This window comes from Carcharodon carcharias, chromosome 2 (assembly GCF_017639515.1).
Source record: "Carcharodon carcharias isolate sCarCar2 chromosome 2, sCarCar2.pri, whole genome shotgun sequence".
NCBI lineage: Eukaryota > Metazoa > Chordata > Chondrichthyes > Lamniformes > Lamnidae > Carcharodon > Carcharodon carcharias.
In genome coordinates, this window is record NC_054468.1 from 219,235,554 (window position 1) to 219,262,192 (window position 26,639).

General features: G+C 42.7%; 1 protein-coding gene across 5 annotated transcripts in view; it reads left to right on the forward strand.

Annotated features, from left to right (window-relative positions):
- Positions 1–26,639, forward strand: part of sdccag8 (SHH signaling and ciliogenesis regulator sdccag8) — a 414,295-nt gene that overhangs the window by 75,822 nt on the left and 311,834 nt on the right. For all 5 annotated transcript variants that reach the window (XR_005945612.1, XR_005945613.1, XM_041209153.1 and 2 more), the window contains one exon: positions 11,597–11,731. Coding sequence is in view for 3 of the 5 variants with exons in the window: in XM_041209153.1 (XP_041065087.1) it covers positions 11,597–11,731 (135 nt within the window). In the remaining 2 variants the exon portion in view is untranslated. The remainder of the gene's footprint in view (positions 1–11,596; positions 11,732–26,639) is intronic.

Genomic DNA, 26,639 nt, shown 5'->3' on the forward strand with positions numbered 1-26,639 from the left:
TTTTCTTCTCCGCCGATGCTGCCAGACCTGCTGAGTTTTTCCAGGTAATTCTGTTTTTGTTATAAAAGTGAGGATGTTATGCTTCAGTTATACAGGGCTTTGGTGAAACCACAACTCGAATACTGTGTGCAATTTTGCTCTCTTTATTTAAGGACAGATGTAAATGCGTTAGAGGTGGTTCAGATGTGGTTTATTAGATTGATACCTGGAAGGGTTATGAGGATAGATTGGATAGCTGGGTTTGCTTCCATTAAAGTTTAGAAGAGTGAAGGATGACCTGATTGAAATATATAAGATCCTGAATGGTCTTGACAAGGTGGACGTTTCCTCTTGTGGGTGAGTCCAGAACTAGGGGGCACTGTTTTAAAATTAGGGGTCACTCTTATAGGCCAGGAGATGAGGAGAAATGTTTTCTCTCGGAGGGTTGTGCAACTTTGGTACTCTCTGCCTTAGAAGGCAGTGGAAGCAGGGTCACTTATTATTTTTAAGGCAGATGTAGTTAGGCAAGGTTATTGGGGAATGTAGAACTCTACACAAACAGATGAGGCATGATCTTATTGAATGGCAGAGCAGGCTTGAGGGGCTAAATGGGCTACTTCTGCTCTTATTTCATAAGTTCGAGTCTGTTGCTGACAAGTATTTGGTAGTCAAGGTTGTGAAGTCTTCAACTTCTGCTATGAAGGTTTTATCTTCCTGTACTGGATAAGTGGCGGATAATCTGTGTAGTATGAGTCTGGTATATACAGGGTTAATGTGGGACTGAGGACAGTATTGGCCCACTTGGTGATGTAAGAAGGCACATGACCCAGAGCTAGAGTCAGTTTAGTGTTGGCCAAAAATGTGTTAAGACTTAGACATGGAGATAACTCTTTGCCTTTACCTTATATATGTATATAGTTACAAGTTGTTAATAAAGACTTGCTGTTAACATACAGAAGACCATGAAGACTTTCTCAACAGACATGTTCTGTAACCAACACCATTACAACATGCTGACAGCTGGGGATCAAAATAACCTCAACCTCACAAGAATGCTGAAATACTTAGAAAAAAGAAAATCTTCAGTGAATTCTCAACTGAATGAAGCTCCCAACTGAAGCTACAGACAGAGAAAATTCACCAGAAAAGCTCCAAAGTGAAGAGCCTGGAAGTCTTACTGCAGCAGAAGACTCCACAGAATTTCCCTTGGAAGTCCAGCTTCTGCACACAGTCCCCAGCAAGGTTGAACTAAATCCTTTTAACTTTCAGGCTGCAGCCAGTCCCGCAAAGCCCCTTTTACTAATTCAGTTAGAAACGCCATTTAAACGAAACTCATCACTAACCCTGATCCCTGACTCCGAGCCTCAACATGTGGTCTCCGAGTTGAAAAGAAAGAGCAACAAGTAAAAAATGAATAATTAACTTGCTCAACTCTCTGGAACCTCATGACTGTACGAATCCTTAAACAACAAGCCTGCAGTTAATTTAAATGCCTCACTGCTCACGATGCTACATCACTGAATAAATCAATTTTACAGACAGCCATCCCAGTCATTGTTAAAGATTCTTCTTCCAGAAACCTGGTGCCACCATTTTGCGAAGCCCACAAAAACCAGCAAGTGCAGGAAATCCATTGTTCTGCAGTGAACGGTGACACCATCTTGGAAGCCTGTAATCTCTTAAAGTTGTACCCACACTTTAAAAATCTTCAACATGAATCACAATTCCATACTTTCAACTCTACTGGGACTCACCCAAGACCCAGACCAGGCACAAAATTGTAGTCTTTGGAGGAAAATATTTTAAAGATGCTGCATTGCTCCAGGTTTAAATAAAAAATCAGAAGAGTAACAAGTAAACACACTTCCTTACTCAATAGGGCCAATTTTTTGTTATTCTTTCATGGGATGTGGGTGTTACTGGAAAGGCCAGCATTTGTTGCCCATCCCTAATTGCCCTTGCTCTGAATGACATGCTAGGCCATTCCTGAGGTTAGTTATGAGTCAATCATGTTGTGGGTCTGTATTCATATGTAGGCCAGACCAGGTAGGGATGGCAGATTCCCTTAAAGGACGTTAGTGAACCAGATGGATTTTTACGTCGATTGATGCTAGTTTCATGGTCACAATTACTAGCTTTTTAATTCCAGATTTTATTAACTGAATTTAAATTCCACCAGCTGCCATGGTGGGACTTGAACCCGTGTCCTCAGAGCATTAGCCTGGGCCCCTGGATTACTTGTCCAGTGACATTGCCAGTCAAAACCCCAGCACCGCACAGATAGCCCAAAGGTAACCCATCAGGTCAAGACCGAAAAGTCAGAAGAGACACAGCCATGTTTCTTTTGTGAGATCAAAGATTGTGGTTCTTCATTTTGGAATGTTTGACATCATGGTCAATTGTCGTCTTAAAAAATTTTAAATTTGATTCGAGTGCCAGCGTCACAGTCCTGTCAGTCAAGGAACCGTGGCTCAAGGACCTCTAATTTCAAACAATGGACACTTCACTTTATGCAGCAGGAGGACTCTGCCTTCCAGTCAAGGGCATCCTGCATGTGGCTCTGAGGTAGAAGGACAAAACAATCCAAGCAATCCTCTGCAATGGATTGATGAGGTCAACTGGCAAGGGCCTCACTCCAAATACACACGAAAGTTCCTGAAGTTCTTTGTGGCACTGGGCTGCCTGAAAAATGCCTACAAGATTACGCTCAAGAGTGACATCAAGCTGGTATGCATTTTCAATCCACAAAAGGTCCCCCACCCTCCTCATGAAGTAAGTACAGTGGTAGCTGGATAAGATGGTGAACATAGGAATCGTTTCCCCAGCCAGGCAACCTATTGCATGGTGCTCAGGGATAGTGCCAGTCCAAAAACCAAATGGGTCTCTCCATGTCCGCATAGACATCATACAGTCAGAACAAGTCAGTAGCCAAGGAGGTCCATCTCAGTGGATGAGAGCCTGATTAAGCTTTCAAGGAACAGTGTTTTCCAAACCAGATGCTGACAGCAGTTCTGGCAGCTTTCCTCTGAGGACTCCGGCTCCTAACTACATTTATTACCCCCTTTGACAGATTTTGCTCCAGATCTGACCTTTGGTGTTACGTCGGCACCAGAAACACTCCAACGCATGATGTTAGACATCCTGCAGGGCCTTTAGGGGGTCATTTGTCATATGGATGATGTCTTGGTTCATGGAGTCACAGTGGAAGAGCACAATGAAAGGTGCGCAGCAGCCTTGGAGCGACTGCAAGAGGCAGGGTGAATGCTGGACAATAGATGTGAGTTTACCAAGATCTCCATTTGGTTCTTGGGCCACATCATCAGCAACAAAGGCATCACAGCAGACCCGCATATAACCAAGGCGATCACCGACTTCCCCACCCCTTCCTCTGTCCCCAACCTCCTGTATGTCCAAGGGATAGTGAACTAGCTGGCGAAGCTGCAAATCACTGAACCGTTGAGACACCTGTTCAAGAAAGACCAAGCTTGTTGTTGGAATTCCCAGCAAGAGCATGCATTTGCCCGCATCAAGGAGATGTTGCTCTCCACCAATATTCTGGCCCACTACGTCCCAGCCCTGCCCACCACCATAGCGGATGATGCTTCATCCAGGGGCCTCAGGAAGGTTCTCTTTCAGAAGCAATTCGAGCTTCCAGAGGGCTGTCATACACAGAAACCAGATACACTGTCATTGAGAAGGAAGCTCATGCAGTCACGTGGGCTGTGAGAAGTTTTCTGACGACATCATCAGCCTGGTTACAGTCAAGACATACCATAAACCATTGGTCTCCTTACTAAATAAAAAGTAGCCCATAAAGGTGCCTTCTTGAATCCAGAGGTTTCGCCTGTGCCTCGTGAGATTTGCCTGCAAGACCATCTATGTCCAGGGGTAAAATCAGGTGACAGCAGATACTCTTCTCCAAGGGTCACTGTGGGCCTTCTGACCAAACAGGACATCAGCTTTGTTGCTGAGCTGGAGGCCTACTCCCAAACCTCTACCAGACATCTGCTGACAACCACAAATCAGGTGCCAACAGGTTCACCAAGAACAGCTCTGCGATGAAGAGTGTGCCCGCATCCGCACCCACTGCCAACGAGGGTGGCCTCATCAGAGACCAAGCAGTAGTATAGCCAAAATGTGGTTCAAACATCAGAGCCACTTCACAGGCGTAGATGACCTCCTGGTCTATGATGTACATCTGGTCATTCCAGCCTCTCTGTGGACAGATGTCCATCAGAAGATGCACCAATGTCATCTGTGCATCATGAAATGCAGGGTATGGTCTCAATCCATTGTCTCTGGCCGGGTATCTCCCAAGCAATACAGGGAACCATCGTGAATTGCCAAGTTTGTGTGTGCATCACCGGGACCAAAGGGCGCCACTCATTCCTATGCTCTTCCTCAACAGGCTGTGGGAAAGGTTGGCCATGGACCTGTTTGTCTGCAATGGCAAATCCATCCAAATTGTCAAAGATGACGACTCCAGGTTACTTCAGAGATGTTTGCAAGTCATGGCACCCTGAATAAGTTCATATCTGATGGTGGCCCACAATTCTCTAACGAATGCTTTGGCACTTTGCAGCCATAGCCAGCTTCTGCCACTGTACCAGCTCCCCAAGATACACACAGTTGAATGCTGAAGAGGAATGAGGGATTTGTGCGGTGAAAGCCCTGCTGAAGAAAAACAAGGACTTCCTCACCTAACTGCTCACTTGCAGGTCCATCCCCTTATGGTGTGGCCTGGCCCCATTTGAGCTCCTGATCCTGCTGAAGAAACTCCTGCCAGGTTTGGTAGCCAAGGACCGCCAGGCCATACAAGCAAGAGAGATGTCCTACAGTCTTACAACAGATGCCACCGCACCAGACACTTGCCACGGCTACAGCAGGATGATGGGAAGAGAATCCCTCAACTCTGGAGACAAGGAACAGTCCTCTAACAGAAGGAGGAACAACCCCTGTCCTACCAGATTAGCATGCCAGAGGGCACAATCAGATGCATCAAGAGCTGTCTCTGCCCTCCATTTAGACAGGCTCCTCCATTGCATGGTGGAGAACTATTGAAGAAGCTAACCAAATGGCAGTCCAGCCTCCAAGCCAACAAGAAGAATCAGAACCAACAGAGCCTGCCACTCTTCCAACAAAACGGTGAATGAGATGTGGAAGGCTTATAAGGCCTCCAGACTGCCTGAGTTTCTAATTTGAAGAGGGGAGATGGGGTAATGAAAATGTTGTTGATCCTAAAACTGTAACAGCAATAATGTTGGAATAGAATTAAAGTTGTAATAATGTCAATGTATAAGACTTGTAAACAATGAAGTAAGCTAGTGTAACTCTATATGCATGTGATAAAGTCAGGGGGGAGGTATAGTATAAGGGTCTGATATATACAGAGTTAATGTGGGACTGAATACAGTACTGCCCACACAGTGATGTAAGAAGGTGTGTGATCCAGGGTCACGTGTGGTGTTGGCCAAAGATGTGTTAAGATATAGACATCGAGATGGCTCCTTGCCTGTACCCTTTACTGTGTAAATGTAGATAGTTACAAAGTAGTTAATAAAGACTTGCTATATACATACTGAAGACTATGAAGACTTCCTTAACATGTTCTGTCACCAACACCATCACAACATCCTGGACAGTGTATCAGCCTTACTCTGTTATTTACCCTGTATATACTTGGTAGTAGCGACATATCGCTCGAGCCTTGGTTCAAATCGCTGAATCCTGGGTGGCATCTTTGCAATTTATTTTGTGCTCAACAATGGCTTTTGATTAGTTTAAGACTGATACATAAACACAGATTTCTTCACATGCCCACGCCTCTGTGAGGACATCCTTTTCTATAATGCATAACACTGTTCAGCCTCAGTTAATGACCTGGATACGCAATAAACAAGTCTTCTTTTGCTATCACTTTGGACCTGGAATGGTACTGCTCCTAGTCCCATTGTAGATGCATTAGCTGCCAAAATCGTGGGAAGTTTAGGGTCATAGTGGCTAGGACCTCCTGGGGATGTTAGCATCATTTTGAGTTGTTCGAATGACTGCTGATGCTCAGTCCAGCACTAAGCCTAGTCTGTTGTAAAAAAAAAAATGTCTCAGGAGTTCATTTATTTGGGCTAAGTGAGGCAGGAAATTACCTAGCTGATTAACCATGCCCATAAACCTATGTAGCTCTGTTATGTTTCTAGGTGGTAGGAATTCCTATATTGCCTTTGTTTTCTGTGGGTCTGGGGTAATCCAAGTTGCTCTAGGAACTTCATCATGGACCTAATAAACTAACATTTGCTATTGAGGGCAAGCCAGCCTCTTGCAGTGTTACTAAGACTTCCCTGACCTGTTTGTCGTGTTCCTGTTTTGTCGACCCATGGATCAAGATGTCATCTATGTGGCATATGACGCCTTCCATGTCCTGCAGTATATTGGACATTGTCCTTTGGAATATTTCAGGGGGCTGAAATGATGCCAAACGGCAGACAGTTAAAGCAGTACCGTCCAAAGGGCATAATGAAGGTAGTTAGGAGTTTTGATTCCTGATGCCAGAATCCGTTGCTGACGTCAAGTTTGGCAAAGATTGTGGTTTTTGCAAGATTGACCAAGTTCTCATCTACAATTTTTCTTCCCATGGCCTTGTTGAGGTGTGTTAGATCAATGCAGATTGGAATTGAGCCATTAGGCTTTGGGACCGGTTCCGTACCAGAGCACCAGTTGGTTGGTTTGGTGACTGGTGAAATTACCCTTTGTTGCAGCAACGTCTCTGTCTCACACCTGACTCTTTTTAGAAGTGGGTGTGGGGTCTTCCTTGGTGTAAATAGACAAATGGGTTTAGTATCTTTCTTAAGTGTAATGTGATACATGGTCTTCAGCTTATCCAAGCCTTTTAAAATGTGTGGGAATTCCCTCCTAAATTCATTACTTTGTATTTTTACATTGACTTCACCAATATTTAAAAACAGGTTCAGAGCTATGCAAGCGTTTTGGTCAACAAAGGTTCCTGATTCCTGATAACATACAATATTTCAAAAATTTCATTATCTTTGTATTTTAGTGTTGTTTCTAGCTGGCCTTGAACTTGATTGCCCCTGGACCTTGGAGTTGAACAAAGGAGCATTGTAATGTCAATTTAGTCAGCCTTGAAATTCTGTCAGATGACATTGACACACCAGTTCCTGGGTCTAGCTTCAATTCGGTCAGATGCCCATTTATATCTCTGTCAGCACTCAATACGTTTTTTTTGTTCTCCTTTATTTCTTCTCAGAAGGTTCTTTCCTAGTTGTAAAGGTCTTGAATTTCTTGAATGGATGTTCCTTTAACAGATTTCTCCTTCTGCCTGGTAAATACAGATTTCCTGGAAAGGCAGATCACTTTAAAATGGCCTAACTTGCCACACCCATGGCAGTGCACAGTTTGAGCAGAGTATTCTTCCCACCTGTGGACCTTTTTCCTGCCACAGTAGGGACATCGGAAAATGGCAGTTAGCGTCTTTTAGGGTGTTCCCCTGGTTGTTGCCTCGTTACAATTTTGGTGTTACAACCCACAAATTAAACTTCATCAGGCTGTTCATGGAAAATTTCCCATGATCTGTGACAAAAGCCTTATTCTGCCTCCGCTCTTTGGCCTGTATGGCCAGTTGTACAGCTTTGCTTAAATTTAAATCTTCCCGAGATTGTCAAAATCAGAGGGATACTCATCTAAAATGCCAATGACTCCTCTATCTCTGATCAGGTCGTCTTTTCGTGTTCCTTACTCTCAGTTTTTGGCTAGGCGGTGCAACACATCGATCAATGAGTCAATCCATTCACCCTGTTTTTGACTGTGGTGATTAAATTTGCCCCCTCTATCATATTTTTATGAAAACTGAAGTATGAGTCAAGGCTCCAATGACATCATCATAGGAGGCTGCCTCTTTGTGCATCCCCTGTCTGGCCAGCTCGTTGTCTGCTATGCTCCCAACAGCGTATAACAAAGTGCTAACTTGATCTTTGTTCTCTTTACTCATTTACTCACAAGGCTTGACGCATTGTGGTACTGGGTAAAATTTCTTGGCCAATTTTGCCATTGCTCAGCCTGTCTGGGGGCCCTCTGTATTTTGAAAGGATTCTGGTAGAGGCAAAGTAGCAACCATTTCTAGGTCAGAGTTTTCTTTTCCTGCGCTGCTTGTCTTGTCAATCGCTGGGGTGCTTTCATTATTTGGTCATCTCCCATGTGGTTGCTGGGTTGGCCTCAAAGTACTTCACCTGCTGCTCTGTACTGCTGGTTTTCCCTCGAAGGTTTTTAAGGGAAGTTTTCCTCAGTGGGCATAGTCACTGCTGCCACTGTCTGTTATTGTGGGCTTATGTCTGGGATTCATTTGCTTCTTGCTCTAGAAGAGATCTTGCTGGAGGCAATGGTCTTTTGTTCAAAGACATTTATTTACACGCTAGCACTTACAAAGGTTAAGTAAGTCCAAGACATAGCTAGAGCTACTCTGAGATGTTTCATATTCATCTTCTCTCAGTGAGTGACATCACTATGACATAGCTCCTTACACACATGCTCAGTAGGTATCATTAGAGTTAACCCTTTATTCTACACTGAACACTTCCCTCCACAAACTCCAAATTGTCCAAATCTTGAACCAGTCACATCTTATATATTAAACGTATGGTACCCATTAGCTTTGCCCTCCCAGACCAATTTCAGAGATTCTTCCTGTCCTGATTGAGGATCCAAGGTGATCATGAAATCATTTGAGGACATCATACTGCTCTCAACCCATGAGAAAACGCTTGGAAAGGACTTTTGTTTGCCAACTCTACAGTGAAATATAGTCAATTCAATCAGGAATTCCGACTTTCCTTCTCCCTGATCTATTTGTTATGCCATAAATCTGGCTCTAATTGTCTGCAGGGCTGCTTGCCAGATTTTGATTGCTATTGATGTATGAGCAAGTTGCTGGAGAGTTCACAACAGGAGTCTCCACTTAGTTTGGTTCTTTTTTTTCCCAGGGGATGTATAATGTTAGGTCATGTCTGTACAGTAATTATATCACCGTAGTGTTTACTAGAGGAAGAGTACTAGCCAGGGCTCCCCAGGTAGACAGTTTTTTGACACCGAGTGAGTGTTTTTCAGCTGTTATAGTATTTCTAGTTAGGGATTTGGTTGTACTTCAACTGGACTTGCTTTACAATGGAGTCGAGGTAGGATGTTTATTTTTGTTTCAGTCAGCAATATTCATTAGGGACTTAAGATTATTAGGCTTATATTTATAATTGGTGAAGTGGAGGTGAGGCTTCTAAATATCTATGAAAGGAGAAAAGAAATGTATTTTTTAAAATCTAAAGATTGCAGACACCTTTAAAGAGTGAGCACATTTTTCAGAAACTTCATGGGATTATTCGGGGATGCAAGTATAGTAGCTTTTGAGCTATATACGCTAGATTACTTTGGTCTTTAGATGGCATCTGACAACTTTTAAAGAAGAAGAAATTAAAGGCAGCTTCTAAATAAATATCTTATTTTTTCCTGAAAGGCAGGAGCAAATTTTTGTAACATATTTTGAGGAACAGATAAACCTGCCGTTTTGCGTCCTTGCTCTCCCGCCAAACTTTTCCAAGAGCTTTGTTATAGAAATAGCCTGCATGTATTGTAGAATGGCTCAATAGATTTTAATAGATGCAATAGATTTTAATGCAGGCTGATTCTTAAACAGAAGTGGCAGGCTGCTTCTTCAACAGTGGAATCACTGGACCTGGGGAAAGAAGCATCACCAGCTACCAATAAACATTATACAAAAAAATCCTGACTCTAAAAAAAAAACCTTGACAACTGAAGGAGAGCCCATAGCCCAGAGAAGGTTGATAATGCCGATTCCCATCAGCTGGTGCTTATGCATCCTAATAGATGTGACTTTATTTTCATTCACGATCTGAATCAAAAAATCATTAAACACTCTGCTGTTCATCTTACTGTTCTTGCAACAAATGTACAAAATGACTCAAGTACCCATGCATATGGCGTGCAGATATTAAGTAATGAGATCACGTAGTCAACAAAGATTGATTGCCAAACATCCAGTCCTGGGCAAGCACAAATTTTCTCCAATTAAACATTGGGAAGACTAAAGCCATTGTCTTCGGTCCCTGCTACAAACTCCGTTCCATAGACACCAATTCTACACCTCTCCCTGGCAACTATCTGAGGCTATATCAGACTGTTCGTAATCTTAATGTCATATTTGGCCCTGAGATGAGCTTCTGACCACATAGCCACTCCATCTCTAAAACAGCCTATTTCACCCTCCATAATATTGTCTGACTCTGCCCCTGCCTTAGCTCATCTGCTGCTGAAACCCTCATCCATGCCCTTTTTACCTCTAGACTTGACACTTTTAACACACTACCTCAAATTGACAGAAGTCTGGTCAGTAATCCAGAACTTTGTTGCTCATGTCCTAACTCACACGAGACCCATTCACCCTTCACACTTGTCCTCACTGATTGACATTGGTTCCCTCCAATTTAAAGTTCTCATCCTTGTTTACAAATTCCCCCATGATCCTGTCCACCCCATCCCTCTGTAATCTCCTCCAGACCTACAACTCTTTGAGATATCTGCACTCCACTAGTTCTATCCTCTTGAGCACCCTGATTTTAATCACTCCACCATTCCCATGGCCATGCCTTCAGCTACCAAGGACCTAAGCCATTGCTTCCCAAACATTTTCCTGATGTGGCTCCATTTTAATGCCTCAGGCTTCATGTGATCCCACAGTGAAATTGTTGGGGGCAGTGGGAGGAGGGTTTGAGAGCTGTTGATTGGGCCAGGACTGTGAATTGTTGAACAGGTGGATGTTGTTGAGCAGGGATGAGGTGGTTAGAGGCCTGTTGAGTGTGGTGGAGGTTGACTTGGGGAGCCGGTGGTGAGAGTTGCTAACCAGGGAGGGGGCAGGGGGAAGTAAAACTGCTGGATTTGCTTTGAAAGAAGCAAAGAAACACCCTTTTACAGGCTGTGGTTGGAGCAGCAACAGGCCTCAGAGAACAGGCGATTAAGCTGCACCCACTGACAGAAAAAAAGCACTAGCATTTAAAGGGCTTCGCAACTGTCAAAACTCAGTCCAGGTTCCATGATTGCCATTGCTGCCTCAGAGCTCTCAACCACAAAATCTCGTAGTGGGGCCGCGATCCACAGTTTGTGAATCCCTGCCCTGAGCACTGGAACTTCATACCTGAACTTTTGCATTTCTCTATCTCTCTTTACTCTTTTAAGATGTTCCTTAAAACCAACTAGTTTGATCAGAGTTTTTGTCACTTATCCTTCGTTATCTATCGTTATGTGGCTCAGTGTCAAATTTTGCTTTAATGCCCCTGTGAAGTACCTTGGGATGTTTTATTGCATTAAAGGTGCTATATAATAGCAAATTATTCATAGTGGTGTTGGTGTCTATTATTTGTTTTATTTACCAATGGGAAGTACAATTAGCCATGTGTTAATTCAAATTCTTGTTTTGGTTATCATATTGGTAAATACTGCTGTAAAAGAAGATTGAGTCCTGACATAAGGTTTTCTTTCCCCACAACTACTGCCAGACCTGCTGAATATTTTTAACATTTTATGGTATCCTGTTTCTTTGCAGGTGACCTGCTTGTCAGAAAACGTTGCTTGTCTTGAAGGTCAATTGCAGAGGCTGGTGAGAGAAAGGGATTCAGCGTGCAACCAATTGGAAGAAGCTCAGAACAAGTTAATAAATCATGAGATGGAGATCAATAAGGTACAAAATCGATAATTATCCAAACAGGGCACAAAATAATCTTATGATGTTAGACTGTGATAAATGTGCGTGTTTGTAAATTTATGCTGTGCAAATTGTGGGGTCATTCCCTTTCACAATCATTTTCCCTTAGTGAGCAGACTCATAGAATGTAACAAAGTGAATTGCATTGCCTGCTGTTTCTCTTCTGTAAAGCACCAGAACCAGCATGTCTTTTACTTGATATGCATTCACGTAAAGAAACGTATTTTCAAATGATGTCTTTCAAATTTAGGAATGAGTTAAAGCTGCTGTATATGCTTCCCTTTCACCTCCTATTGAGGTCATTTGGCGCAAATCTTAATATAGGCTTAGATCTTTCGGTCTCCAGATAGACGGAAACTGGAGATATCCCAAAAGAAACACACGGTCCCATCGGAAGTCCTGACATAAGCACATCCTGCACCTGACTACCACCCCAACTACATCCCACAATCCCACTACGACCACACACCCCTGATTACCTCCCTGACCACCCAACCATCCTACCCACGTACCTTACACACTTATCTTCTGTCCTGTCAAAGTGGCTGGGACTTTTAAACTTATCCAGTTTACAGCAGCTTCAACCGTAAAAAGAGGACATGGCCTCACTTCCTGCGGGTCCTGAGTCTGGGTGAGAAATGCACAGCTTCAGAATAAGGTAAGTAAAAAGGTGCAGAGTTGCAATCCAATGGCGATTGCCATTCCACGGAAGTTCTGGGCCATGGTTTCTCATGTGGTCCCATGCAGCTTTTGGATCGTGGAACTATCAGTGTATTTTATGTGTGCCAGTCCTCTGTAGTGAGGAAATGCATACCATGATAAGGGAGGAAAGAATGAGTAGGTTTTAATCAAGCTTGTTGAACCTTTTCACGAATAAGTTTGGCACAATATTAAGCATGAATTTCAAAGAAAAATCAATGTCAAACCATAAACTGATGATTTAAAAGAAAGTGCATTTAATAAAAATGACCATTATAAAGTGCCAAAGCAGCAGAGTTAACCAATAAAACCTCTTTTGGACTTTTTGTTTAAGAAACAGTGCTGGAAAGAGATAGACTTGGCCCCAAATCCTGGTCACCGGGGAAGGTGTAGGGACCAGGGCCGAGCTAAGGAGTTGAGTTTAACTAACATTGACCTTGCATTTGCCTCTGATGGCATGCACTCCATGCTGGCCTTGGCAGAATTCATACAAAACGGGTGTTGGAAGTGGGTTGCCTTTCAATCTAGGATTTACCCCTCTCCTGGCCTGCTTTGTGGATAGCTTTTTGGGAAGGGAAGGGGAGGAGGGCTGGCTGTGTGTGTCCCTGGCTCACTCCGGTCTCAGGGTTCTTGCTCTCACCCATTCATTCACCCAGGCTCACTCACTCATTCAAGCTCACCTGGACTTGGTCACTCACCCGGACTCGGTCACTTACCCGAACCCACTGTTGGATCCAGTGCCCTTGGTTTGTTGGGGGCTAAAGTGTCCAGGTTGTACACTTGTTTCAGGGTGACCGAGTTGGTACAGAGACAGAGAACATCAGTAGATCGTTGTTAGAATAAACACATGCTGTTTATTTACAAATGAAACTCAGCAGCTACACTTGTGTGCTCACAATTCAAAATTCAGTCTTCACTCCTCAGTGTCTAACTCAAGATTCTCTCACAGAGGTAGCCTGCGCTACTCTGCTGTTGGGTGTTAAGATCATAAGATCTTACATTACAACACTTATCTTAAATGTATATTACACATCAGATTACTGCATCCCTCACCCTTTACTGAAAAATACTTTTTACAATATTTTCAATAATTTACAAAGTCAGTCTCTCTGGGGGTTTCCTTAAGCCTGTAGAACGTCTCAGCTCTACAACTTCTGAAGTTTGATTTGGAACTTCCATTACTGGAGTCATCTGAGCATCTGGTTCTCCAGTAGGTACCTGTAAATCTGTTTCTTCGACTCTTTCAGGTATAGTCAGCCCTTCAAACACATTTGTTCTCGGTTGAGTTCTTTCCACAGGAGATTTTGATTCAGTCTCAAGCACTGGTGGCATCATTTCTGGATACTTGGTTTCTCCTCTTCTTATATGATCCACATATCTCCTTATTACTCAATCTTCGACTTTCATGTGGTAGGAAAGAGGTCCCGTTACAGCACTTATTTCACCAAACAACCATGCTGGTCTTCCTCTAAAATTTTTCACTAATACCTTCTCTCCTACACTAAATTTTCTGTCCCTACTGTGACAATCATGTCCCATTTTCTGACTTTCCTGCCTTCTTTCTACCTTCGCCCCAAGTTTGGCATAATTAGGCTCAGTCTTGATCGGAGATGGCGCTTCATCAACAATTCCGCAGGTGTGACAGCTGTTGTCGTATGAGGGATGGTTCTATAATGGAAAAGAAAGCATGCTAATTTAGACGCTATTGAATCTTCAGACAATTTCTTCATACCAGATTTGAATGTCTGAACTGCTCTCTGGCGAGTACATTTGAAGAAGGGTGGTATGGAGATGTTTTCACATGAACAATACCGTTGAGGCTTGTAAATCAGTTAAGTTCGTGAATACTGTTCCATTATCTGATATTCGCACTTCAGGTAGTCCATTAATTGTGAAACTTTGTCGTAGTTTGTCTATTGTAGTGGAAGTTGTGGGTGACCTCACTTCGTATATGTCCATCCATTTTGAATGAGTGTCTATGATAAGTAGAAACATTATTCCCATATAAGATTCCACATAGTCGATGTGTACTCATACCCATGGTCTTCCTGGCCACTCCCAGGGGCGTAACGGAGCTGTTGCGGGTAATTTTTATACTTGTTGACACTGCATACAACAGTTAAGTTTTCTATTTCTCCATCCATTCCCGGCCACTACATATAGCTTCATTTTGGAAATTCCAGGATGTGCACTGTGAAGTTCAGATAACAAAGGCTTTCGTCCTTTTGGAGGAACAATCACTCGAGTTCCCCACAGTAAAATACCTTCTTGGCTGGTTATCTCATATCTTCTCTGGAAATATGTTTTCTTTTAATCAGATTCTTGTTTTTGTGACCAACAATGAAGAACTTGAATTCTCACTTTAGATAAGACTGGGTCTCGGTTGTCCAATCTTTAATTTGTCTTGCGTGTATCGGTGATGAGTCCAGGAAGTTCAGTAACAAAAAGAATTCCTGAGGAATTGGAACATCCTCATCTTTTACTTGCAAGGGTAAACAACTGCGTGTATCTGCATCTGCAATTTGACCTCCAAGTCTATGAATAAAAGTATACTCATACGCTGCCAAGATCAATGGTATTGTTTATGCTTCTGTGTCTTCTTTCAATGGGCATTCTTCTTTCTGACACTGACTTGATTCTTGGCTGCCTTTTCGACTTCCATATTGGCCAGACTAATCTCAGATGTAAGCTCAATTTGAGTGAATTCAGTGATAGAGTTTTCCAGAATTTCACCATCTGTCTGCTTCATAAAAAATTCTGTGGCTTTTGCCTTATAGCCTCTTTGGTTTCACATAGCTGATTTTTCAGCTCTTCCATTGCTTTTTTGCATTGGTGTACTGCCTCCTGGAAAATTAAGCATTGTCGTGTCTTCACTGCCACTTCATCCTTCATTTTACTTAGAAGAGTACAGATCTTTTTCTGTTTCTCTTCATGCTTTTCCAGAGGTACATACTTACACAGGAGGGAAACTGGCAGTGTGTGAAGGTCTTTCAGCAGGTTTTCACTTTTCTTTTGGAATCTCTGTGACAAGCCAAGGTTGATTTCCCTCAGCCAGTTTCATCCTAGTACACTTGGCCCTCTGCCTGCTACCATCATCAAGGATAACTTCACTGTTTGACCTCTGTAGTGTGCTGTGACTTTACATACGTCCTTGACTTGTATGTCTTCTCCCATGTAAGTTTTTAATTTGTCATCAGTTTCTTGTAAATTCAGCTTACATTCTCCATGATTCAGGTATTTAAAAGTATGCCCACCAATCGCCGTAGTGGCTGCACCAGTATCTATCTCCATTTTGATAGGCTTCTCATTCACTCTCATCGTTACAGAGGCTCTGTTCTTCCTACCTTTAAATTATCTAATGAATAGATATCAGAATCTATTCCTTCAGGCTTTTCAATGCTGTTTATCTCATTGGGTTTTTGCTTTTGTCTGAAAGTCTGCCTGATTCTATCTTTACGATGTCTCATGAGGTGTCCATTTTGATGGCAGAAGAAACATTCGATCCATTGCCAGAGCGATTTCCAATACCTTCTGAAAATCTAAATTTGTTTTAGCCAGTAATCTCTTCTGAATCACATTTTTGTTTATGCCGCACACCAAACAATCTCTAAGTATATCATTGATACGTGTATCAAACTCGCAATATTCAGTTAATTGTTTCAGATTTGCCACATAACAAGCAACTGTCTCCCCCACAGCTTTATTTCTTGAGTTAAATTTAAACTGTTGCATCGTCACTGATGGCTTGGGCTGGTAATGATTCTTTCTGATGTTCATTAAGTCATCAAAACTTTTCAAATCTGGGGCACTGGGTGCCAACAGATTTCGAATTAGTCTATATGTCTGTCTTATACATGTAGACAGAAGGATGTGGTGCCTCTTCTCCTCCCCCGCAATGTTGCTCGACTAGAAGAAGAATGCGAGGCATTCAACATAGTGAGACCAGACCAGCCATCTGAGGTTGGATCAAAAGGCTCCACTCTTCCAAATTGCAGCATGCTCTGAAGGGATTACTTCGATGATCAAGAAGGAAATTTTCTTTTACTTACAACTACCATGCGAGGTATGGCCCGATTTTGGTTCTTCTGATTTCCTTCGTTCTTTCTCGCTTTTTACCTTGTTTTTTCCATACTTTTCTATGCTTTTACTCTTGTCGCCAGTTTGTTGCATCCAGTGCCCTTGGTTTGTTGGGGGCTAAAGGATCCGGGTTGCATGCTTGTTTTGGGCCAACAGAGTTGGTACAGAGACAGAGAACATTAGTAGATTACTGTTAGAATAAACAAATGCTGTTTATTTACAAACGAAACTCGGCAGCTACACTTATGTGTTCACAACTCAAACTTCTGTTTTCACTCTTCAGTGCCTAACTCAAGACTCTCACAGAGGTAGCTCACGTTACTCTGCTATTGGGTATTAAGATCATGTGATCTTACATTTCATTTGTCTTAAAGGTATATTACACATCAGATTAGTACACTTGCTCGCTCACTCCCCCAGCCTTACTCAGGTTCGCTCATTCAGACTCACTCTCACAGACTCACTCCCTCACACAGACCTGGGAGGTTTGGACATATCATTGGGAGGTAATCAAGATATGAAGAGATGAGTTTTCTCACTCATCCCTGCCTGGGACACCAGCTGCCCCGGGTGGGCGGGGAGCCTGGTGGGCATGGTTGCTTTGACTCCGCTGTCCTCTCCCGCCCTCTTGGCCATCTTGACCCCTGGGCTCCTTTTGGGGGCCACTGCCTGCACGGGAGAGCAAGTGAGCGCAGCCAAAAGCAGAGAGTGCGTGCACTGTGGAAACAAAGAGAAGCGGCGACTCCTCCTACTGCTCAATCCTCCTCCAATCAGAGACTGTTTTCTTTCCAAAAGTTGGTGAGCCTATCAGCTGTAAACGTAGGCGAGAAATAGCCTGTGATTGGAGGAGCCGCTCCTTGCAGAATCTTTAACTGAACGTAGCCGTAGTTTGAACAGTGGCTCCATGGGTCTAATATAGAGGTTTGGCGGGTCACTTCTGGCCTAAGGGCTGGGAGTTGGACAAGCCTATTTTTAATTATAGGAAGCTAAAGGTGGGAATGCAGGGAAACTGGGAGAGCAGTTAAATTTAATTAGGTGCCCCATTATAGCACACAGTACTAGCCTAATCAATGTTTTGCATAAATTCTTATTGCTTTTCCACTTTTGCATTCAATGACCTATTTACAAAACCCAAAATTCTATTTTCCCTTCTTCATTGCTTTATCCACCTGTCCACTACCATTCTTTCTTTATTCTCCCGTATTCTATTATCTCACACTTAATTCTCATTAAATTGCATTTGCCATTGTCCATTTTGCTAATTTTAGTGTTTCACATATTCAAGTCCAAATAATTTATATTAACAAGAATGAAAGTGGACCCGGCATTGCTCTCTGGTCTTCTCTGTTTCCAATCCAAGCAACGCCAATTCATCCTCTGTTTCCTTTTAAACAACCAAATTATTAATGCTCGCTGTCACATTTCTTCTTAAACTACATGTTATAGCCATGCCCAACCCTGTCCTCACCTGAGCCCTTTTGCAGGAGTTGCTAGTTAGCAGTCAGAAACATGAACCATGTCTGATTTCTCTAATCCATGCGATATAAGGTCATTTCTGGTATCTTTGTCAGCATGCCAGCTGAAAGCTAATGGAAAGTTTCAGGCTTAAAGCTGGTTTAAATGGCTAAGATTCTCATTGGATGCAATGAGCTACAGTTGAAGGAGAGAACGTGTGGTGATGGATTTAGTAGGGAAGGGAAGCACTCTGGGTTCCTTTTAAAATAAAACAAGCAAGATACGACTGCAAATAATCTTCAAAGCTTATTGATTTTAACACATGAATAACTGAATATTCCCCACATCTTCCAGTTTACTATAATAAATAAACATAAAAAGTGCTGGAAATACACAGTAGGTCTGCCAGCAGCTGTGGAGAGAGAAACAAAGTTAGTGTTTCAGGTCATGACTTTCATTAAAACTCAATTTCAACTTACTATCCCTCTTCACATTCTCAGCTCATGCCAATAATTAAGCTGAAAACCACACTTTCACTGTGCCTAGAAATGATAACAGGCCATCTTAAGTACTTTACAATACTGCTGGCCACACATGCACTAATCCAAGCATTGAACAATACAACACCTCAGTGAGCTAAAACTGTCACAGAACTTCAAACATTTAGTGTTGATTAAAATATTCTAGATCACTTTTGTAATATTCCTTCTCCAAACAACTTCCTCCCCCCCCCCCCACCTTCCATTTGATTTTCATTGTTCCTGCTTTGTAGTTAGCATATCGTAATTATGCACTTCACATTTTCCCTCTTGAGCTGACAATTGCCATTTGAGAAATGATGGGCAGAGATGATGCCTTTTGTGTTTGCTGATGATATCCGTGCTATGCCTTTTGTCTTTGGTGTATTCTGGGCCGCATTCATGACTGATGCTTTTTGTTTGTCTAAGTAACCACATCCTTGAGGTGCCTGAGCATGCTGTGAAGCCTGAAGGATGAATAATAATGTATCATTACTCCTACAGTTGTGGCATCTCCAGGTTATAGTTGGAAATGGTTAGAGCCCTTTTTACTGATGATCTGACCACTCTAAAGTTGACTAGGTTGGAAGCAAGAAATTAAATGTAAAAGTGAGAGGCACTTTCTGTATATTTAAAAATTCAAAATGTTCTACTTTTTTTGGTAGTTATAAATATTTCAAAGTCTTCCAATTTTCTCCAATAATCTGCATGGCAAGTTAGATGGAATATTGCATCATAAATAGGTCATTATAGCTATATTAAGCTCTGTAGAAGCCCAACTTACACTGCCTTTTAGATGCACTGATATTAATATTTTAGTGAGCGCCAGCTGTGATTAATGACCTTGAGTCTTCATTTGCCATGGAGTAAATTTTTCACCAGTAATGAAAGCTTTCAAGACTATTAATTTTATTATATTCCCTGCCAAATAAGTGTGAATGTGTTATAGAAATATTACAAAACTCTCTTTATTATGACAAACAGCTTGCCCCTGAAACCGTTTTAATATGATTTGTATGTTTGCCCTGTGAGCAACCACTAGAGGGCCAAACATCACATACTACAGAGAAGGCAAAAGGTGCTTACAGTACTTCAGCAAATGAGTGCTTTAAGCTCGCATGCATACTACTTGAGTTTTTTTTGCATGTTGCATTGTGGGCCTAAAAATATAATCGAGCCAATATATTTGACATTTAAATTTTCAAAGGCTAATTATCCACTGACAGTATCCATGATCATACTCAGGTACGTAAATTTCCCAGCAGGATTGTCTTGATAGAAACGCTGCCACGCAGAGCAAATTCTTTTAATCCAGTAATTCGACTTTGCCCAGTTATTAATATTCGGCAAATATTTTGAACGAGGTGGGGGTGGGATGAATGGCTGATGTAATATTTCTTAAGTCGGCGCTATTGTAAGCAGGTGAGCAAGGTACTATATCATCGTAAATAGAACTTTTTTTTTTACAAGTCATTGGTCCCTTCATGTCATGTGTTTGAGCTGTGGACTTTTATTGAACACACTGTATCTACTTCCTGTCACATGACCAAATAATAGCCGGCATTTTCAGAAGAGTTCAAAGTTGTATAAAACTTGACAAAATTACTTCGGCTCTGTATATTCTACAATGGCTGTCTTGGAGAGAGTCCTGCGCTATAATAATCTTGAGTGTTTTACAGTCTGGTTTTACTCTTGCCTGTGTGGTAGCAGGTGTGCAACGGCCACCGCACGTTTAAAAGAACTCATGCGCAGGTATCTTCCACCCCCTTAAAATGAAGTTCGGGGACGTGGAACATAAGGACCCTCATGGACAACCCCAACAGTGACAGACCAGAATTGCATACTGCTATCGTTGCCCAGGAGCTCAGAAATTTCGACGTTGACATTGCCACCCTAAGTGAGACCCAACGGGCAGGGGAAGGCCAGCTTAAAGAACAAGGTGGCGGTTACACCTTCTTCTGGAAAGGAAAATCAGTAGAAGATCGCAGCCTCCATGGAGTTGGCTTCGCCATTAAAAACAAACTGGTTGGCCATCTCAAAGATACCCCTTGCGCGGTAAATGAGTGCCTCATGACCCTTCGGTTCAGCCTAGCCCAGAACCAATGCGCTACAGTCCTCAGAGCGTATACCCCAACACTAGACGCTACAGGCAAATCTAAAGAGGAGTTTTACTCCATCCTCGAACAATGCCTGGCCCGAGTCCCAGTGGGCTATAAACTGATCCTCCTTGGTGACTTCAAAGCCAGAGTTGGGAAGGACACAGATCTCTGGGGAGATGTAATTGGCAGAGAGGGGGTAGGGAAATCCAATGCCAATGATACCCTGCTCCTGACAAAATGCCTAGAGCACAGCCTTGCCATAACCAACACCTTGTTCCATCAGAGAGAAAAGTACAAGGCCCCATGACAACATCCTCGCTCCAAGCACTAACACCTGCTCAATTACATCATTGTCCGAACAAGGGGCCACAGGATGTACATATCACCTGTGCCATGACAGGAGCTGACGACTGCTGTACGGACCACCACCTAATTCACTCCATCATCAACATCAACATAGCCCCAAAGCAGCGATGGCAACAGAAACAATGCCGCAGGAAAATCAACACTGAGGCACTTGAGGACCCTGATAAGAGATCCCTATTCAGCCAGCACCTCACTGCCAACCTGGCGACTCCCGGTGACCCAGGGATGCAGAGTGTCCACAGTGCTTGGTCTTCCCTCAAGGCCTCCATAATCAGCACCTGTGATGAGATGCTTAGTCACTCGACCTGGAAACACCAAGATTGGTTCGATGACAATGACTAGAAGATCGAGGAGCTAATCCGTAAGCGCAAGGCATTTCTGAACCTGAAACAGCAACCCAACTTGAGAGCAAAAAAGCAGCTGTACAGATGGCTGAAGGCTGAGGTCCAGCAAAAAACCCGTGACCTAAAGAACAGATGGTGGGTGGAGAAAAGATCCAACAGTTAGCCAACAACCATGACGTGTGCGGTTTCTTTAACGCAGCCAAGACCACCTACGGCCCAAGCCTCACTCCATTGACCAAGAACAGAGAGGTGCTCATCAAGACAGAGAGGCAGTCAGTGCCCGCTAGAAGGAGCACTTCGAAAATCTTCTTAACAGGGACACTGTCTTCAATGTGAGTGTCCTCGACTCCATCCTGCAGCATACTACCCGCCACCATCTCAGCACAACCCCAACCTGGCATGAGGTAGAAAAGGTCATTGGTCAACTAAAGAGCAACAGGGCATCAGGAGTGGATGGAATCTCCACTGAAGCACTAAAGTATGGCAGAGAAGCATATTGGCACGAATACATGGCCTCGCCTCCCTTATCTGGAAGGAGAAGAGCATGCCAGGAGATTTCAGAGATGCTTTAAAAATCGTGACCATCTTCAAGAGGGGTGATAAATCTAACTGCGGTAACTATAGAGGAATCTCCCTGCTGTCGGCCACAGGGAAGGTCATTGCAAGACTCCTCCTCAAATGTCTTCTCCCTGTGGCTGAAGAGCTCCTCCCAGAGCCGCATTGCAGATTCTGCCAACTAAGGGAAACAACGGATGTGATCTTCACTGCGCAACAACTGCAAGAGAAATGCACCAACCTCTGTACATGGCCTTCTTTGACTTCACAAAAGCCTGCAATACTGTCAACCACAAAGGATTATGGAGCATCCTCCTCCATTTCAGCTGTCTCCAAAAGTTTGTCACCACCTTCCACATACCCCACAACACGCAAACCGTGATCCTGACCAGCAGATCCACCATAGAACCAATACACGTTTGGACCGGGGTCAAGCAAGGCTGTCATTGTACCAATGCTCTTCTCAATCTTCCTTACTGCAATGGTTCATCTCACCCTCAGCATGCTCCCCGTTGGAGTGGAGCCAAACAGCAGAACAAACAGGAACCCGTTTAACCTCAGCCGTCTGCAGGCCAGATCCAAGGTCATCCCATCCTCTGCCATTGAACTACAATATGTAGAACAAAAACAGAATTACCTGGAAAAACTCAGCAGGTCTGGCAGCATCGGTCATGAGGACTCGAAACGTCAACTCTTTTCTTCTCCGCCGATGCTGCCAGACCTGCTGAGTTTTTCCAGGTAATTCTGTTTTTGTTTTGGATTTCCAGCATCGCAGTTTTTTTGTTTTTGCAATATGTAGACACTGTTTGCATCTGCTCACACTCAGAGGCTGTGCTCCAGGCCATTATCAACACCTTCACTGAGGTGTACAAAAGCATAGGCCTTACACTAAACATCCGTATGACAAAAGTCCTCTCCTAACCTGCCCCCTCCATACCGCACAAATCCACGACAAGGCCTTGGACAACGTGGACCACTTTCCATACCTTGGGAGCCTACTGCCAACAAGGGCAGACATCGACGACGAGGTTCAACACTGCCTTCAGTGTGCCAGTGCAGCTTTCAGCCACCTGAGGAAGCGAGTGTTTGAAGACCAGGACCTCAAACCCGGCACGAAGCTCACAGTCTACAGAGCAATAGCGATATCCGTCCTCCTATATGACTCAGAGACGTGGACTATGTACAGCAGGCACCTCAAAACTCTGGAGAAGCACCACCAGCGCTGCCTTCACAGAATCCTGCAAATCCATTGGCAGGATAGATGCACCAGCGTCAGTGTTCTTGCTCAGGCCAACATCCCCTGTATCAAAGCATTGACCAAGCTCAATCAACTCCGCTGGGAAGGCCACGTCGTCCAGATGCCTGGCACGAGACTCCCAAAACAGGTGCTCTACTTGGAGCTTCATCACGGCAAGTGAGCCCCAGGAGTACAGAAAAAACACTTCAAGGACACCCTCAAAGCCTCCTTGGAAAAAGTGCAACATCCCCACCGATATCTGGGAACCCCTGGCCCAAGACCGCCCAAAGTGAAGGTAAAGCGTCAGGGAAGGTGCTGAACACCCAGACCCATTGCCAAGGGCTAGCTGAAGCCAAGTGTCGATAGTGAAAGGAGCGCATAGCAACCTGGGCACCCCACACACCCGTTCCCCTTACCACTGTCTGTCCCAACTGTGACAGAGACTGTAGGTTACATATTGGACTCTTCAGTCACCTGGAAACTCATTTTTCGAGTGGAAATAAATCATCCTCAACCCTGAGGGACTACCTAAGAGAAGAGAAGACTCTTTCAATCATTGCGATCCTTACAATTTTATAATTCACCCAACAAATATTTTTTGAAATTGTTTGTTTTCATTTGCTTATAAGTTTAATTTTGTTGTGACTTTTAATTCAGTTCATGTGATAAATACCAAGCAGTTTAGTAGTTTTTAGGATCTGACACAGACCAGCAGAATTCTGTAGCTGTCGGTTTTACTTGCTACTGTTCTAGAAATGCCTAAAACATAATTATCAGGTAACATTTTGGGAGAGGATACATCTACTTCAATTCAAATTTCAGTGTAAAATGACATGTGAAATGATATTCCCAGGGAAATAACATAATTTTATTCCTTTAACACTTCATTTTGATTGTGATGATGTGTGTTATTTCACTTTGTTATGTATATACATTGTGTGGCACTTGTTTCTGTCCAAAAAATGTGCATTTAAAATCATTTATTGTTCATTTTTAACAACACAGGGAATGCAAGGGAGATTGGGTTGGACCATTTTTATTGGAGCTATAATACCTGAAAGAAATGTAAAGGAGAAAGAGAAATAAGTACATTTTTTACATATTCAGTATTGGTCCTGTATAATATGGTGATTTCTGAAGGGAGATAAACATTTTATGAAGTTCTAAATGATGTAGTATTTAGGGAAATAAATTTCTAAATGGCAACATCCAACAATAACCCAGAAATATGGATAGGATTACAAAAAACAGTCAGTGCTAAATTAAGGTCAATGCGTACCCAGTATGTCACATATATTGCGTACCCAGTGAATACATAAAATAAGGGGAGGAATTCAAACTCATGTTGCTGTTTTACTGGGTTAATAATGAATGTTATGGGTGAATGAATTTTGCTTATGATTTCTCATGCCTGATGATCTGTTGTTGGATGCTGTCGCCAGAATGAAATTAATGTTGGGGCAGGTGAAATTCATGCCACGAGGATCACTAAATCTACGTGGGTAGCTTTCTTCAAGGTCAGCAGTGGGTGCCATTATTTCACCGCTGACCACAAAATCTGGGCCATTGGAATGGAGCCAGAAAGGAGCAGGAGTGCTCTTCCTGGCTTCACAATTTACTATATGCTGCTGCAAGCCCAGGTTTGCATCGCCCAATTTTGAATGGGCCTGGAATGAATGGGCATTCCTTCAGATTGCGCTGACCATGTTGTCCCAGCCTCCACTACGAGTTGAATTGCTCCCCTTGTGACTTCACAGTTATCTTTGAATCTCTGTTTTATTTTTTCAAAATCTTTCCATTCGGAAAATGCACATTTTTATGCCTGCTGTGCAGCCTGTTGATTTTTCGACACACAATTTGCATTCATCAGTTTCATTGATAAATCCTTTCATTGACAAATAATGCAACCCCCCACCCAACTCTGCTGTGAGCATGAAAATTAGGAACAAAGAGTAGATTTACATGCAGGGCAGTACTGTGGGCAGCACATTGTATAAGACCATTGGCAATCTAACCACTGAACCTGCTGAATCTGATCCAAATGGGTGGTCTGATAGGCTCTCCTTCATGACAGCTGGCAAGAGTTTTGTTCTTTATTGGTTCTTTTTGTTCTTTAATCTTCGCAAATATTTAGGAAATCTCATTCTGTGTAGTCAATCTAGTGAGGATGATCAAGACTATTGCAAGAGGATGTGGTTTTGCAGAAAAAGGATTCAGATGATTGATGTGCATTATGCTGCCTATAAGATCTTTGCTCTAATGCCAGAATGTAATCATAAAGCTGCCAGTGAATGTTAACATTGAGTAGGCAAGTTCTCCAAGATGTGGCTTCCCCTCATTTTACTTTGCTTTGGCTGCAACACAACTGCCGCTGGAACAAAGCTCATATTTTAACCTGCCCTTTTAAAGCACTGTTGGCATGTGAGTAGCATCTCAAAATTTAAATGATTGATTCAAAGGAACTGACTGCTCTGTCACCACTTCTTAGACTAAAGAATCTAATCTGTATCTGTTAAAGGCTGATGAGTAACACTTTTTCAATTCACATAAATATATGTAAGCACAACCTGCTTTCGTCCCCCAGCACACAGCAATGAGCGTGAGCAGAGTAACCATCACTCCCTGTTCATTATTGCTGTAGTATTACATAGTGCATCTGAATTCACCATATTCAAAGTCTAATACGCAGCGATGTTATCAATAGGGAAAAATCCTTTTTTTGTTCATACTGAACTTGCGCATTTTTGTTCTGTTATATTGATTTAGATTAGGAATATAATTTTTTACTTAACAAAATCTCCAATTAATATTGTGCTTGTGATAACATTCTGAGTCAGAGATTGTGGGTTTAAGTCTAATTCCAAAACTTGAGCACAAAGTCGAGGCTGATGCTGAGAATGTGCTGTATTTAGACTACATTATTTTAGACAGCACCTCCAACAGGCAGTACTTTCTCAGTACTGTGTAAAACGAGGCCCAGTCCGCCTGTTTAAGTACATGTAAAGAACCACAACATTTCTTTAAAGAGCCCTCCTTCCATTTTGGCCAACATTGATCCATCAAACCCAACACTGCCAAAAGTAGATGAACTGGCTGTTTATTTAATTTCTGTTTGGGAGATTTGTGATGCACAAATTTGCTGCCCTATTCGTCTGCAAAACAATAATAACAATTACTCAAAAATAATGAACATGCTACACTGCACTTTGGGGTGGCTGAAGAATAGTAACTAGTTTTATACAAATGCAAGTTATTTCTTTTACACTCCAGGATGATTAATTTTATAGTGCAGGCAGGAGAATTTGTTGTCATTTAACGTTATAAGGTTAAGTCTCAATGTTTTTAATGTTTAATAGCTCACACATCAATGGTTCTCAAGCTAGAGGCTCATAGAGATTTTACAGGGATCCTCAAATTAAATTTCCTTCATCACAAGCTTCACGTGGCACATATTTAGGTAAAAAACTGTCTAACTAGAGACCACTTCCCTCACGGTAAATTAAATGTTATTACTGTAACCTGCCTTCACGGCCC